General features: G+C 39.5%; 1 protein-coding gene across 4 annotated transcripts in view; it reads right to left on the bottom strand.

Moving 5' to 3' along the window:
* negr1 (neuronal growth regulator 1) overlaps nucleotides 1-14,876 on the bottom strand; it is a 138,555-nt gene extending 123,679 nt beyond the window's left edge. The window contains exon 1 of one of the 4 annotated variants that reach the window (XM_071487992.1): nucleotides 14,398-14,876. In XM_071487992.1, coding sequence (XP_071344093.1) covers nucleotides 14,398-14,567 — 170 coding nt within the window. In that variant the 5' untranslated portion in view covers nucleotides 14,568-14,876. The remainder of the gene's footprint in view (nucleotides 1-14,397) is intronic. The other 3 variants (XM_071487989.1, XM_071487990.1, XM_071487991.1) reach the window with 3 other exon arrangements.
* Nucleotides 14,877-15,100: the final 224 nt, after the last annotated feature.

The raw sequence follows: 15,100 nt of genomic DNA, 5'->3' as shown, positions 1-15,100 counted from the left end.
CAATATGTAAGTGTGGCTCAGTAATTTTAGACTTTCTCAACGGTATGAGGATTTAAAAAAAAAATGCTACTAAACTAATAGCTAAACTTCAAAACAGCTGGACGCTATAGTTTTTAGAAAACATTGCTCAAATAGAATGAAAAAGTGCATTTGTTGAGGACTATTTTCAGCACAGCTTTGGTGAGTTAGAGAGTATTTACAATAGCAGGACGGTGCAGGCAAGACTGTCTCAAAATAAATTGCATTACTTCATGGTAATGAAGGAACATGTTACCCAATACACCGATGTGGTGGATCGATGTTTTTTTAACAAAATGGATAGAATATATCAGGATTGAGTGACAAAGGCAACATTCGCTAGTTAGTGATCAATTCATTATCTGTTTTTATAAGATTAGTTGCCCATAATAAAAATGCTGAACACCATCAGACATGCTTTAAGTACATGTATATTTCATGAATCTCCTCTCTGTATCTACCTCTGAGGAAATAAAATAATAAATAAAAACAATACATCAGAAGAAAAAGAAATTGCCCTTTGTTGTTGCCCTGAGCCACGCTTTCATGCAGTCAGTTCCAGTGCAGTCTGTTGTCGTTCCTGGAATTGGCTGGCCACTGTCATTCTCTCCTCTCCTTCCTTCTCCGTCTGCCAGATAGGGAAAAGGGTTGGAACGAGCCTGGAGCTGGAGTGATGATTGATGACACGCCTCCTCTGGTACACACTTCCCTGCTGACACACTCTCACACTGCTACACTTTTCAGCACTAATTGGGCAACCCTGCAAACTCCCCTCACTGTGTATGTGGGGTCCGGGTCTAAGCAAACCACCCACTCAGAGAAGTGTGTGAGCGATACTGTTCTGATTAAACACTGCCCACAAGCCCCCTAGCATGTCTGCAGCACACCGTGGTCCTGTTTACTGTGTAGTGCACATTTGCCAGGCACTAAGGTGGATATGATGAGCCATAATATTGACATAAGATGAGAACCTCTGACTATCCCCTCGGAACAGTGGAACTATTCATATCCACCTGCAAAAAATGGCTTCTATGCATGTACACAATGCATTATGATAGAGACTCTAAACAATGACAAAGCAATGCAATCCAATCCGTGTTGCGGGCCAAGGTGCTATCACATTGTTTACTTCTCCTGACTTTATTGAGGGTGACTTACATAACCTATGATATGTGTATAATGCATTTATGAAGATGGATATTAACTGACACAATTTAGACTAAGTGCCCCGCTCAAGGACACATCAGCAGTTTCCTCTGCGCCTGCGTTTCAACTGACAACCTCGGGGTCATTGATCCATTTAGGGAGCGAAGGGTTACAGCAGAGCAAACAGAAGGCCAGCGTCCTTGAGAGCTGTTTGCTAAACAGCTTGTTTAGATCATCCACATTCGTCCACAATGTTCAGGCAATTACTAAGCTTGCAAACCATATGTTGGGAAGATATCTAATAACAGTCTGCTGTATGTTCTCTGGTTTTCAATGAAGGACAAAGGTTCAGCTTATGGGTTGAGAAATTGTTGCTGTGCACTGAAGCGTGACTGATCTGTGCAATTGGTGGGCACAAAGAGTATTATGTAAAAACCCTCCTGAATAAATATACATGATGTGCCTCTAAATCTGATTACGATACTGAAACAAGTCGAAAGAACCATTACTGTCATTTTGCTCCCCACAAACTCAATCTCCTGCTTGCTTTATCAGCAAACCCTTCAAAATGTTTCTTCTTTATGTTTTTGGGGGGTGGGGGGGTTAAAATCCCTTTTCTGTTTCATTTTCTCTCTTGCTCTTTTTTTCTCTTCTCGTTATTCTCCTCCTTTTATCTGCTTCTTTTATCCCTACACAATTGTTAATGTTTAAGTGTCTCTGGGCCCCCAAACGGTATAATTAGGACCTGTCACTTCCTCAGCGGCAGAGTAAACCAGTAGAGGCTTCAGCATGTCACGTACGGGAGAAAATCATAAGACTTTAGATCGAGGAGGAGGTGGAGATGATATGTACAGAAGCCTTTGAATTTATTCTCTGGCTGGCTCTCATCTGGGCTTAAGCAGCCACTTCTGAGGACAAACTCAGAACTTTAGGTAGCTGCCTTGCCTTAGACTGGTTTGCTAGTTGATTAGCTGTTTCTAAAAGCATTTATGTGAGCTTACAGTGTAAATTATTCTTATTCCATTTTTAATCTCTACAAAGGAATGCCTGCATGAATTATTCATGCAGCTGTATACAGTATTCCCCCTATTATTAACTGTGAGATAAAAAATATATCTGTGGAATAATTTCGTGGGAAAAGCAGCAGCTGAGTTGAGACACAATAAGTGTACATTTGAGCTGATCGCGGAAAATAAAAATCAATTTGGAGGACACGGCAAGTGTCCATAGAAAGTGCTGTGATTTACTCTCAGGAAAGGTTTCCTTGCTGTCAAATGTACTACAGTGAAATGTCTACTTCAGCTATGCCAGTCACTATATCACTATACTGTGAAAAGTATCCAGTTATATTGTATAACCAGAAACACTCACCAATACCGTTACTTGGAATCCCTGTAAATGAGTCTTTTCAAGTTTAAATCAACACATATATACACACTAATAGACTAACATGCAGCATTTGTCAGTCTCTCAAGGGTGTTTTACACTGTGGCCCAATAATTTTGTTATTTTTGTAAAAGCTTTCACTCTATTTGTCAATTGCCTTGGCAGCTGGAAAACAAAATGTGACACAGCATGTAAATAGATAGTTCCTGCAGCCAATAAACACATTCTGTCAACCTGAATTTTGTGTCAAGTGTCAGGGCTTAGGGCAAAATTAAACCTTATGGATTGCAAGAGACTTGTATCAGTTACTATGCTGCACACTCCTCACTGCTTATATAAGTAAGAACACTTTATTGCTGTGTCTTTTAAAAGTCTTTTACGCTGCCATAAATTGCCATTTACATAGGCAATTCTTCATGTCTAGAGTTTTAAATGAGAGCAAATTGGACTCCTACACAAAACAAGGTTTTCCTTGATACATGTTACCTTGGCAAAGTCTAAACACTCTGCTTGAGTAGGGGAGATTTCTTCCTTACTAACTGACTGTAATACTGTGACCAATTATCTTTCTGTCGTCTAACTTGCAACACAGTATCCTTTGTTATTTTGGACTATTACACAATCACCTTCTTAGGTATGTCATAGCTAAACCTGTTACTGTGCTAAAGCATCTGTGCAAACCGTCACTTATGCAAATTTGAATGCACCTGTCTGCACAATATTTCTGGAGGAAAGCTGTCTCATTATGAGGTCAGTGGACATAATGATGTAAGTCCTTCTCTTGTCATACAAATTCATATTCCCCACTTTCTGTAGAGTTGTTTATGTTTGATAATGAGTTCTGAATAATGTAATCAACATTTCTTAGAATTACCTACTATAATGAACACAAAATCAGAGGAGCCAACATCCCATACCAGCTGTACAATTACAGGTCAGAAAATTGTTTATATCTGTCTACTAGCTAGAGTGACAAGTGGTGTCCTGTAATTCCCCAATCATTCAAGAATGTAACCATAATGCTGCTTCAATGAACTGTGCAAAAGAACTGAAGTCACAATAAATCGATAATTTGATTAATCTGAATTTGTGCTTTTGCACAATGGGTACATTTTCTACATCATGACAGTGAAGTTACTACAATTGGCACAAAAACTTACTTTTTGTAAAAAGTATAATATAGCCATGTATTAGCTGTCTTAAGTCACAAACGTCTCTCAGACTCTATAATTATGGCACTTATTAATCTACAATATATATCTAAACACATTTTGTTTGCAAGCTTTGTACAGTGCTCTGTATCTTGTATTATTTCATTGTCATCAAATTCATTTAATCTTTGTTCTTGTTCATTACATTGTTCACTTTTTAATTTATTATTTCCATGTAAGAATCTGGCTCATTTTACTTGTAGCCAGGTTTACTTTGCATTCTAATATTGATGATACACATAATATAACTCTTTGTGTCATAAAAATACCTTGTAAGTCTTGAAATTTATTTCAATCAGTTCCACTATTCTTGTCATGTACTGGGACAAGCAAGGAAATTTTGGTTCTGCTTTGCCGTGAACACTTCTGATTGGAGAGTGTTTTCGTAGGATAATGGAGAGAATGATCTGTACTACACTATCTGAAAATATTTCCTCATCACTGGAATGCATAGGATTCTCTTCTCCGGCAGTCCTTACAATCAAATCAACCATTGCTGTTCCCTTAAGGTGAATCATTTTGTTCCTAGGAAAGAAATACCCAGTCAATACTGTAGAGTGGAAATCAGAAAAATCAGTGGCAGCCACAGAGACTATAAACTTAATCATCTCTAAACGGCCACACTGGCCTGTCACAGAGAATATGGCTGTTTTTCAGGTGTTGTTTTACATGTCAACACATCTGATGGGAAAATTGGAAAACAAGCCAAAATTCATTGTGAAAGCAGTCATCCTGGAGTACAACTGTTTCAAGAACCACATCCCGCCCCTGCATTTTTGTGTTATGGAAAATTGGCATCAACATTAACACAACATAATAAAGCATCTGGCTCAGATATTCCAGCCAGTACATGCCACTGAAGTCATTCAGCACAGCACCTGTTCCCACATGTAGGCCTTCCTGTGATGGCAGATACAGAACACAACAGCTAGAACCAACGTCACAAAAACTGCACTCCAGATTTTTTTCTTTTGAACTTCTTAATGCTCCTGAGGTGGCCATGAAAACAAAGATGACAGGATTATCCTCTCCAGGCTTTGAAAACACTACCCATTAGCAACTGCGGTGGCAAAAACGAGGGTGAATATTCTAAAATGAAAGCAACACTCACACAGCACAGAAAAGAAGCCAGCGGGGGCATTGTGTTGGAATCAAAGACAGTGCCTGGATTGAGGTTTGTGGCAGAAAGACATGGCCCACACAGTTCAACTAAAGACAACTGGCTGTTTTAAGAGACTACAGAATGTACTGTAGAAGCTGGAAACTGATTGCATGTCTCAGGGAAGTGCCACTGTGGCACCTGACTGTGTCTCATACAATACAGTAAGTGTCTGTGCTAAATCCAACAATCAGCAGGCACATTTAAACATGACAGTGGTATGGTGGCTACATACACTGTATTATCTACACATATGTTTCATTTGCAGCTCCCAGGGCTGGATGCTAATAAGCTAATCCCCCCCTTTCATAATGCTAACAAAGCCAGACTTCACTGTAAAGAACCTAGCTGAGGTTAATTCCATGTTGCTCTTGAAAGCTTGGATGTAAGTTTGATGGAGTTAAAGAGAAAGAAATACTAAGCATTTTCTGATCCAAGAGCTTCTGAATTAGTAGCATGTTTGTTAACATTGAGACACCAGTAGAAGACATATGTAGCTCCTTCTGGGGTTAAAAAACTCGAATAAAGCCTTGAATGGCGGTATGTACACACAGAAAACAAAAACCATGTGTCTTACTATAAGTTGTTCAGTCAGATCTTGATTTATGATGTAAGCCACAACACCTCCTCACCATGAGTGCTATGAATGGCACATAACTTAAGGCAGTAAATAAACTTAATGAAAAGCACAACTTCCATTTGTATTGGAGTGAAAATATTGTATTACCACGAGGTTGGATGATTCTATGGAAAAACATATGTGATGACAGTGAAACCACTCATTCATTGGAAAAGGAAAAGCCCATCATTAACTGGGTTATCATTAGATACAGAGTTGGCTGAAAGATTGTTGTCCTGGCCAAATTATTGAATCTGATATTTGTTTTTTGTTTTTTTTGGTTTTCTTCTTCTTTTCTTCTTTCTTTCTCAAGTGGTATAGAATACAATAGATACTTTATTTGTCCCCTTGGGGAAAGTTTTTCCCAGTGAGTGAACATGTGAACACATCATCCTCCACTGGCATTAGCATACAACCAGACAAAATAAAATATATTCAGTCACATCAGTGTTAGTATTGCACATGGCTTCATCCAAATGTAGGCTAACATGTGGCATCAGACAAGGACAGTGAACACTAGACAGACTCAACATCAGCATCCCATCACAACACATAGCACCGGTGCAATATATGTAATATGGTATAATTGATAATTCAATGACTGATATGAGTCTAGCTGCAGTTTATTCTTTTCATTATCCAGTCCCTGATTTGTTTTAATGTCTTTGGTTTAGCACAGTGAGTTGACAGCTGAATATCACACGGAGAAGAATATCACTAAGCTAACATATGAGCAGCCCAAATACTGCAGAACTCTGGATTGTTTGCTGAGAATACCAGACAGCTCATCCATTACAAGGTAGTAACTAATCACGACTACATTTGTCTTGGTTGCTTACCTTTAGATGCAATTAAGGAGCAGACAGATGCAGAGAGAAAGAGAGAGATAGTTGTAGAGGTAAGGCGAAACAGAGGGAAAGAGAGACAGATGGAGATGGAGGAGTGGGAAGAAACCAAAGTCCCGTTATGAAAAGCAAGTCTTGGTCTAAAATTAGAATCCTAATGATGGCAGTCTCACAGATCAGTTGATTAATTCACTGTTTAACATTAGCACAGATTGAGGCACTGTCCCTGCCATGAGGTGGTTGGACAAAGCTTGACAGCTTATTAATATCAAAGTTTTTCCTCTAAGATTCAATAAAATTCAATAACAAACAAACAATCCTTTCATAACAGCTAGTTAAAGCAGGTCTTGACTACACATTACTGCTAAACATACTATTAAACAATGGAGGTCGGGGCCTTTTCACTAACAGCACTAACTTTTGTGACTGATGATAGTGTTCTGTGCTCCCATAATAAGTCAAGTGCTGAGGGGACTGTTTTAAATTCAAATTGAGCAACACCAGATTTTGCTCTGTTTAATTGAATTACTCTACAGTAACGAACCATTTGTGCCATCTGTGCAAAACAGCAAAGAGTTAATACACTCTCAATTAAGCATTAAATATCAAATAGGGGCATTTGTCATGGCTGCCTTTCATCACCCACAAAATTAATTAAAAAGATTTTCAGTAAAATAAGCGTCACTATTTCATCAGCACTGAAACATCATACAGTATATTAGACATGTATTTACAGTGCATAACTTTGGAGAATTTTAATGAACCACTCTCACAAATAAGGCTTTCATTAATCTCTGTGCAGGATGTCACTTCTGTTACCTTAACTCCTGACGCCACTGGAAACAAAAGGTAGCATTATTCTCAGTGATATTGATTTGCTCCACTGCTTCTTTCTCCATTTACTAATAATTACCAATGCAGACTCTCCAATTACTTGGCTCCAACAAACATTTACAGCAGTCTGAAATCCACACACTCATTATGCAGATGACAGAGAGAGAGAGATACAGAAAAAACAAAAACCAAACCTGCTCAGAGCGAAAGCAATTAAAATTCTTTAGCTCTGCCAACATAGAATCAAATGACTTATGACAATACATACCTCCTTTAGCTGCTGGAGTTAAGAGACCAGCCATTATGAATCTATGAGTAAGCTAAAATAGAGATGATAGTCAAAAACTATTTTTTAATTTGGAGAATATCCTTGATTGATGATTGAAAACACTGACAATGTAACTATGAAGATTTCTTGGACTATCTGTTAGAGAAGTTAAATATGTGTGTCTTATAAGAGTTGCTAACCATTTCTTTTCCATTACTTTTCCAGGGGATGTGAGGTCACACTCAATCACATTCAATACGTAGCAGACAACAATGTAAGCCAGCTTTATGTTCCTAACGCCAAAATCATAGTTCCCTGGAATAAAATTCATGCTTCACCTAATAGAAAGATCTACTTCAGTAAACCCAAGATACAACACTAATGTTAGATTTCATTAGAGGACAAGAAAATACCCTCTAAGAGCTGAAATCCCTCTAGATTGTTTTTATTCACTGAAGGGCATCACTAAGATAACCATGTGTCTACATTCCTGATTTATTATTCCCATAGGATCAAACTAATGTTTACCTGTGGTCGCTCCAGCCTCAACTCATGCTCACACATAAAGATCTTGCATTGAAGATAATGTCATCAACCACTCCATCCTGAGGGAATATCACCCATGATGATGATTCAGTCTCACTTAACCAATTAAAACTCATTGGGAATAGGCTTAAAATATTAGAAATAGATTAGTAATCAGGGAGATAGACAGATAGCTAGATAGATTTATACATATATATATATATCACCGAAATAATACACACACACACACACACACACACACACACAAACACACATTTATACACAAACATATATATATATATATATATATATATATATATATATATATATATATACATATATATACAAAACAGAACTGAATTCAGGGATATATGATATATGCCGACTGTAGAGATATACCCGAAACTTTCTGAAGGTTGAGCTGTTTTCCATGCTCAGCATACCAAGCAAAGTGTACAACCCCTGTGCCTGCACTGTTTCAAAGCTTCACCATCACTCAGGCTTCAAACTCTGATGTCAGCAAGTTTTGTCTATAACCTGCTGACATGAGAGGCATACCAAGACTTGCTGGTACACAACTCGGCTCAACTGAGGAGGCACAGATAACACTACGAAATAGAGAAGAAAGAAAGAATAGAGAAAACTAGAAGCACAACTAATTCTCATGAAACACAAGGAGATGCTAACTGATTGATTGACGATGTTAATTGAAGGGGCTCTGAGGAATCCTTTCAGCTCTCTGTGATGAAAGACTGGAAATGTTGGCATATGATTTGGAGCAGAAAATGCTGTACACTGTTCAACAAAAGAACTGGTAAAAAGAAATTTACTCTGGCAAAGCTGTCAGAGTGTAGCTTAATCTTCTACACAAAAAGACTATATACTGTATATCCAAAAGGACATGCACAGAAACAGTGCTATGTCTGACACACCCAATTGAAAATCAATGCACAGGTTGATTATCTGCTTAAGTAGTCTGCACAAACTCCCAACACAAGTATTTACACTCTTGTAATGAATACATTTGCAAATAGCAAGTGGACAATTCACAGCATAATGTTCAATTTAAATTATAAACTATTTCTAAGCCAAAGTGTTACTGATGTAAAAAAGAGAAGCTTTCCAGTAGAGAAGACATGTTCTTCTAAAACATTCAGTTTCAAGTAACTTCACTTTAAAATTGCCCAAACGATAACCTGTTATTGCCTCTCCAGTCACTGTCTGTCAAGTTTAATTTTTAGGCTCATAGCTTTCTCACAACACAAACACACTCCTCTGTGATTTTCCTGTAGAATTATTGCAATTATGTGGATGCTCACAGCTGGGAATGGGTAAAAGCTCCATTTCCCCCCCTCCAAATCCTTTTTCCTATCCCCTATAATTGTAGTGATTATAAGAATATTAGAAAGATGCTTTAAAACCTAGCATAGCATCTATTTCCCTTGAAGGATTTACCTTGAGAAAGCATTTCCATTTAGGCTTTAATTCACCAAAGCACTAAATCACTTTAGTGCTAATTGAAATATATTAGAAATAGAAATGCTCAATTTTTAGAGAGTACAATGGATTGATTTGCCTGACAAATGATGACCATAAATATAATCCATTTTGAAATGGTTTACAGTGTGCAAATCTGGCTTTTATTCTGATTTAGCATCACTACATAGTTACAACATAAGGCTATAAATCATGCCATGTAACTAAAATGCTCTGGCAGCATCCTGTGTGTTACATTATGGACAGGAGGTAGCAAGAAAAAAATCCACCAGGAGAAGTTTGCATTTTCTGTATATCTGCTTAAAAAAGACATAGGTGCACTTTAACACATATGTCTGACTGCCCAATGAAGGCTAAACTGTTAACCTACAAAGACCTTTGAATTATCTCATGAGTGGTGTCCTTCCACATTGAATTGATATGGTTTACTTGACACAGCATACTAAAAGGTACACAGACCAGAGATAATTTCTCGTCATTGGGTGATGAATAAGTACCACTTTCAGACGAGTGTTTATTACAACAAGCCTTGATATTAAAATTGACTACAGGGTTGTTTTGGATAACACTTGCCTTTATAAATAGCTTTGCAACTTTGCAAATTTCCATCTAAAAGAGATTACGCTGCTTTCAGCAACAAGCTGAATGAAAATTTTAAAAAAGTCATGACAGGTTGAGTTTCAATTCAATACTGTGGAGGAGGTTAACTAGAGGTCTTCAAGGAGAAAGGTGCTATGAAAGTCTTCTTAGCCATTGCTCTGGCATGTCACCTTGTCAGCTGATTTCCATCTTTACCAAAGCACATCTATTACAAACGGATGCCAGAATAATGAATCTGATGAATACTTTAGTATAGCCAACCTCCCTTGGGCAACAGGAGATAGACCCTGATATGAGCAACATGCCTGCTTTCTACTGTTCAAAAGAAAAGGTCAGATTTTTTGACATAACACAGTATGGTTTTTTTTTACCCACAGTAATATCTGTGCAGGGATAGCTCCAGCTGGCAGCCCCTCCCCAACATCAACCCCACCTTGATGACTTTTGTTTTGCATCACCATAGCGTCTATTCACTAGCCAAAAATTGAGGTCAAATGATGTGCCTAATACTTAGTTGATCTTGAGATGTGGAGACCATGATGAGCATAAGGATGAAAGAGAGCAACATTATGCTGACAGCAACACTGATCGCATTAAACATGTGGTGCAGCAAACAGGCGAGAGGATTTTGGCGTTTAATTAATAGTGACAGACTCAGGTGTGCCCCCAGATGTGTCAGGTAAACCAGATTTTCCCCCAAATGAGTGCATGAAACTGCAGATATCTGGCAGATAATTGATGTATTCAGAGCCCACTATATCTGCTACATCTCCAACCAAGCTGTTGGAGATGAAGCAGCAATGCATATACTTTTAAACAGAACTGGCTGCAGCCTAATTAAAATAGTGCTGAAATGCAGAAAGTGGAGAGTGTGCTTCTCAGCTATGGTTATTGTCTCTGTTAGGGAGATAGTCAACAATTCCTCCTTTAAATTGCGTCGTGTGGAGTTTAATAATCCTTTATTTTGTCTTAGCACTATCTGTTCTTGGGTGGGGCCACCAAAGCTCGATGTTGTCTCTGGCACAAGTGCTTATAGTAAATGTCAAGACCTTTCAGAGCCATAATAATGACACAGTTGAGGGAAATGATACATGGCACCGTTTTTGTCCTGAATAAGGCTAGAAAACAGAGCTCCAGTACAATCATGTACAGCCAGAAAAGATTTTCATCAACTGGTCTGTTGACATGAGGCAATGATTTTAGATTTATATGAATACCAGACTTTCAAACTAGTGACAGGTCAATTTTGCACCATTACAGAGACTAAGGCCTGTGGTGCAGACCTTATTTTGTGGCTGAGGGCCAACTGTCAAACTAAATAACAAAAATAATCTTGGACCGTTGTCTTATTCTTGCTGTGCACAGCCTTGCTCCTATTTATTCGCATTGTTCCTATTTTCTGCCTATGTAGAATGTAAGGGTACCTTTAGTCTAGTTTTTACCATATCATACATATTTCATTGGAAAATAGAAATACAGCTGTTGATGGACAAAGTATACAGCACCAAGATAAAAATATAGAACATACTTAAAGAAAAGTACTACAAGTAGTAACTGTATGGTGGCAGCCTATGCTTAACTGACACTAGATCTTTGCTGTAGATTACAGCTGCTTATCCATGTGGAGGAGGCTGCTACTGATACCGTTTGTTTTCTGACAGCACAGGGAACTATTTTTTTATCTCACTGTTCCCCTTAAATTCTTAACCAGATGAGTCATTTACTAGGAACAGTCAATGTTTATTCAGCTGAAACCAAATGACATGAAACCTGTAACAACTTGGAAAAGAAAAGGAATGTGTAGCTCTTCTGAACAATGTGCTCACAGATTTCCAGTATGTAAAAAAAAGAAAAAAAGCAGCATATGTGCAGACATTGAACATACCCATGTAGGATGCTTTAATGCAGCAGTAAAACTAATTTCAAATGCAAGGGGATTTCGTCAGAGGCTGAAAATGGCTGAGGTTTTAGGTAATCAAACAAGATTAAAAGGATGATGATACACATGTGCACCATTCCTCATTCCACAAGAAGCTCAAATCATTTAATTGATGTGGACCCACTGTCCAACATGAATCAGGGCAGCAGCAATGTAGCGCTAAGAACTGAAGAGGTGGGGGCAATGAATATATGACAACAGACGCACCTCTCGGGATCTACTCCATAATCCAAAGGCAGTGACTAATTGCGTGCTTCTGGGTTTGTCAGTACTTGAGAATGCTCACATTTTTTAGCCAGCAATCAACCTTGGGGCATAGCAAAATTGCCCTCTAATAGTCAGGGGTCTTGACAACAGAGAAACTCAACAAACAGGCACTGTTTTCTGCACTGAGTTCCTAAAAGAAATGGTTCATGCTTTGATGCCTGGCTCTCAAGACCAATGAAAAAAACAGAAAGGAGGAAAAAAGACAGAGTGGGCCTTTTGTCATCACTTTGGTGATGACAGTGTTTTGCAATTAGATGCAAACCAGAGAAGCAAGAAGAGCAGTTGAAGAGGTTTACAATCTCCATTAGGTCAACAGGTGCAAGCATAGCAAAGCGATAACTTGACACTCACAGCATTCATGAGTAAAAAAAAAACAGTAAATGGTTACAGCAAGTGGAGAATAACCCATTAATTAACTATAAGAGACAGGCACTGAAAGCATCTTGAAAATATTTTCCCTATCCATTTCCTAAATTTCTAGATGGCATTTACTGAGGCGATGACCCGCTTATGGAGACTGTTGCCATACACAGGGGGTGGGAGGCAACTTGTTTATTGAGCTGATTCATAGCACAGGGATAATCTGTGGTCCAATGAGCTATCAGGATTCAGGCAAAGCTACTGCCACTGATCACAGCCAACCCAGATTGACATCATGGAATTAGACGCCCTCTCTAAAGAGACAGTCAGATGTGTGAGTCTCTTTGATGGGACGGCCCTTGGGTATGGAGGGAACATGGTAAAAAAGAAGTGAGACCCCTCAGCTGTTGCCAAGGTAATTCTGTAATGAGCACAGTGCATCATCATTCTCCATTCAACCACTCACGATGACCTAATGTCAAGGAAACAATTCAGCTCTTCAACAATCAAGAACGAGACAACAGTGACGAAAGGCCAAGCTGAGTGGAAGTTTAGACAGTTAGCTGCTCTGTATTCAGGTCCACACCCAGCATCTCTTAGCGTCAGCATCCACAGAATTCATATTGAAATGGGGCTGGCTTGCCCCCCTCAGCCTTTCCTCAGAGCCATCAGAGCGGATATTTGATATCAGTAGAACAAGATAATATCAGAGCCCTCCAAAGACTACACATCTTTTTTTTTCTGTTTTTGTGTACTAGTGTTTTGAATTTTAGGAAAGGCTGAAATAGACCACACAGATTGATGTATTGTCTAAAAGATGTTAGTCTGTCTAAAACTTGCACAGTAAATCATCTGTTGTAAAATACTTTATTATTTAAACTAGAACATATTTTGTGGGGTACTGTTTCGATTTTGTTTTTGATTATATACTGACATCAAGACTATAATGTTGCCGTTAGAAACTCCTCAAACTACGCCCATGTCGGTTAATGTAGTCCCTTAATGGGCAGGTACCTGTGCAGCTGGCATCGCAGCCTACGTGATGGAGGGAGGATGGGGGAGAGCTCTTTAACTCGACTGCTGATCAACAGCGACCACACATGCACTCTCCAGTGTGCGTTTTGAAACTGCGACATCACATTGTGCATTCAGCAAAAACTGATGAACAGCACTCAAAATAGCACATTGGGCTCTGATTTTTTTTTTTTTTTTTTTTTTTTTTTTTTTTGGAAAAATAGGCTATTAAACTCCACGTTTCGCACCCGTGGCGTTTGCAACAGTGGGAATCAACTGGCATAATGAAATCAAATTACATAAGCGACAGCCTGCGATTATTTGAGAATTCAGGCGACGCCGTCCCATATACGAGCAGCTATGCAACGAAACACGTCCAAAAAGCGATACGCCATGTCTGCTGGCTGATGTATTCAAAGGGAAAGTATCTTAGAAAACTTTGCTTGTCACCAGCCGAGCTTACACCACCAGGAGCAGCGTCCTGTGTAGCAGCCCCCCCCCCCCCGCCCCTCTCCAGCCCGCTGTCAGGCGAAAACAAGGACGGGATGGAGGGAAAACGACCCATTGTGTGTTTACCGCAGGGCGCTGAATGGCAACCCGGTGTCCGAAAGTAGCCAACAGACATCAGGTGTTAAAGAGTGTGCGAAGAACTCCGACAGAGTGAGAGTGTGGAGCGGGGAGCGGGTGAAGTTGTGTTAGCTTGTTTTACCTCAGTAGAGCCGTGTCGCCTTGTCTGCTGACCACACTTTCAACCGAGGAATAGTCCACAGTTTGTCCAGCGGGCAAACAGGACGGCAGAAAGCAGCACAGGCTGAGAATTATCGCAGTAAGCCACTGACCAGAGACACAAGCATCCTGCACCGCAATCATTATGTCCATCACAGCTGGGTTTTTTGTTGTTGTTGTTGTTGTTGTTTTTTTTTGGTCGCTCTTTCCCAAGTCTTCTTGATGCTAAAAACCGAGTGGGGGGGTGGGTGGGGGGGGTTGTTGGTTAGCTTGAAAAAAAAAAACCCCAGCAAAACCTTGACGCGAACGACGCTTTATTTCCACACTTTGCCTCCTCGGAACCCCGTAAAGAAATGGTCCGCCGTGTACTTTCCCAGGTTTGTTGTGCTGGATGTACAGCCCACTACTGTGCGGGGAAGTGTACTACTCTCCAGTGGCTCGCACACCATCTAGTGAGGAAATGCGATGTAAAATGGGAGCAGACCTAGAAGCAGACAACCCCCAGGCTCTGATCCTGTTGCCATGCGGCCGTTTCCCGGGCAACCCGTTCCCAGTGGCTCCTGATGGAGCAGTAAAACCGGTAGGTATTGATACAACCCAGGAGCAATTAAAGATATCGACTGGAGAACCACCCCCTATTTATTTCCCATAAGGAAATGAGCAGTCTGAGCATGTGGTGAAAATGG

Source organism: Trachinotus anak, unplaced genomic scaffold (assembly GCF_046630095.1).
Source record: "Trachinotus anak isolate AG129_WGS33_773 ecotype Australia unplaced genomic scaffold, CSIRO_AGI_Tana_v1 ptg000010l, whole genome shotgun sequence".
Classification (NCBI taxonomy): Eukaryota; Metazoa; Chordata; class Actinopteri; order Carangiformes; family Carangidae; genus Trachinotus; species Trachinotus anak.
The sequence above is the reverse complement of the archived record's forward strand: the minus strand, read 5'-3'. Positions and strand labels throughout refer to the sequence as shown.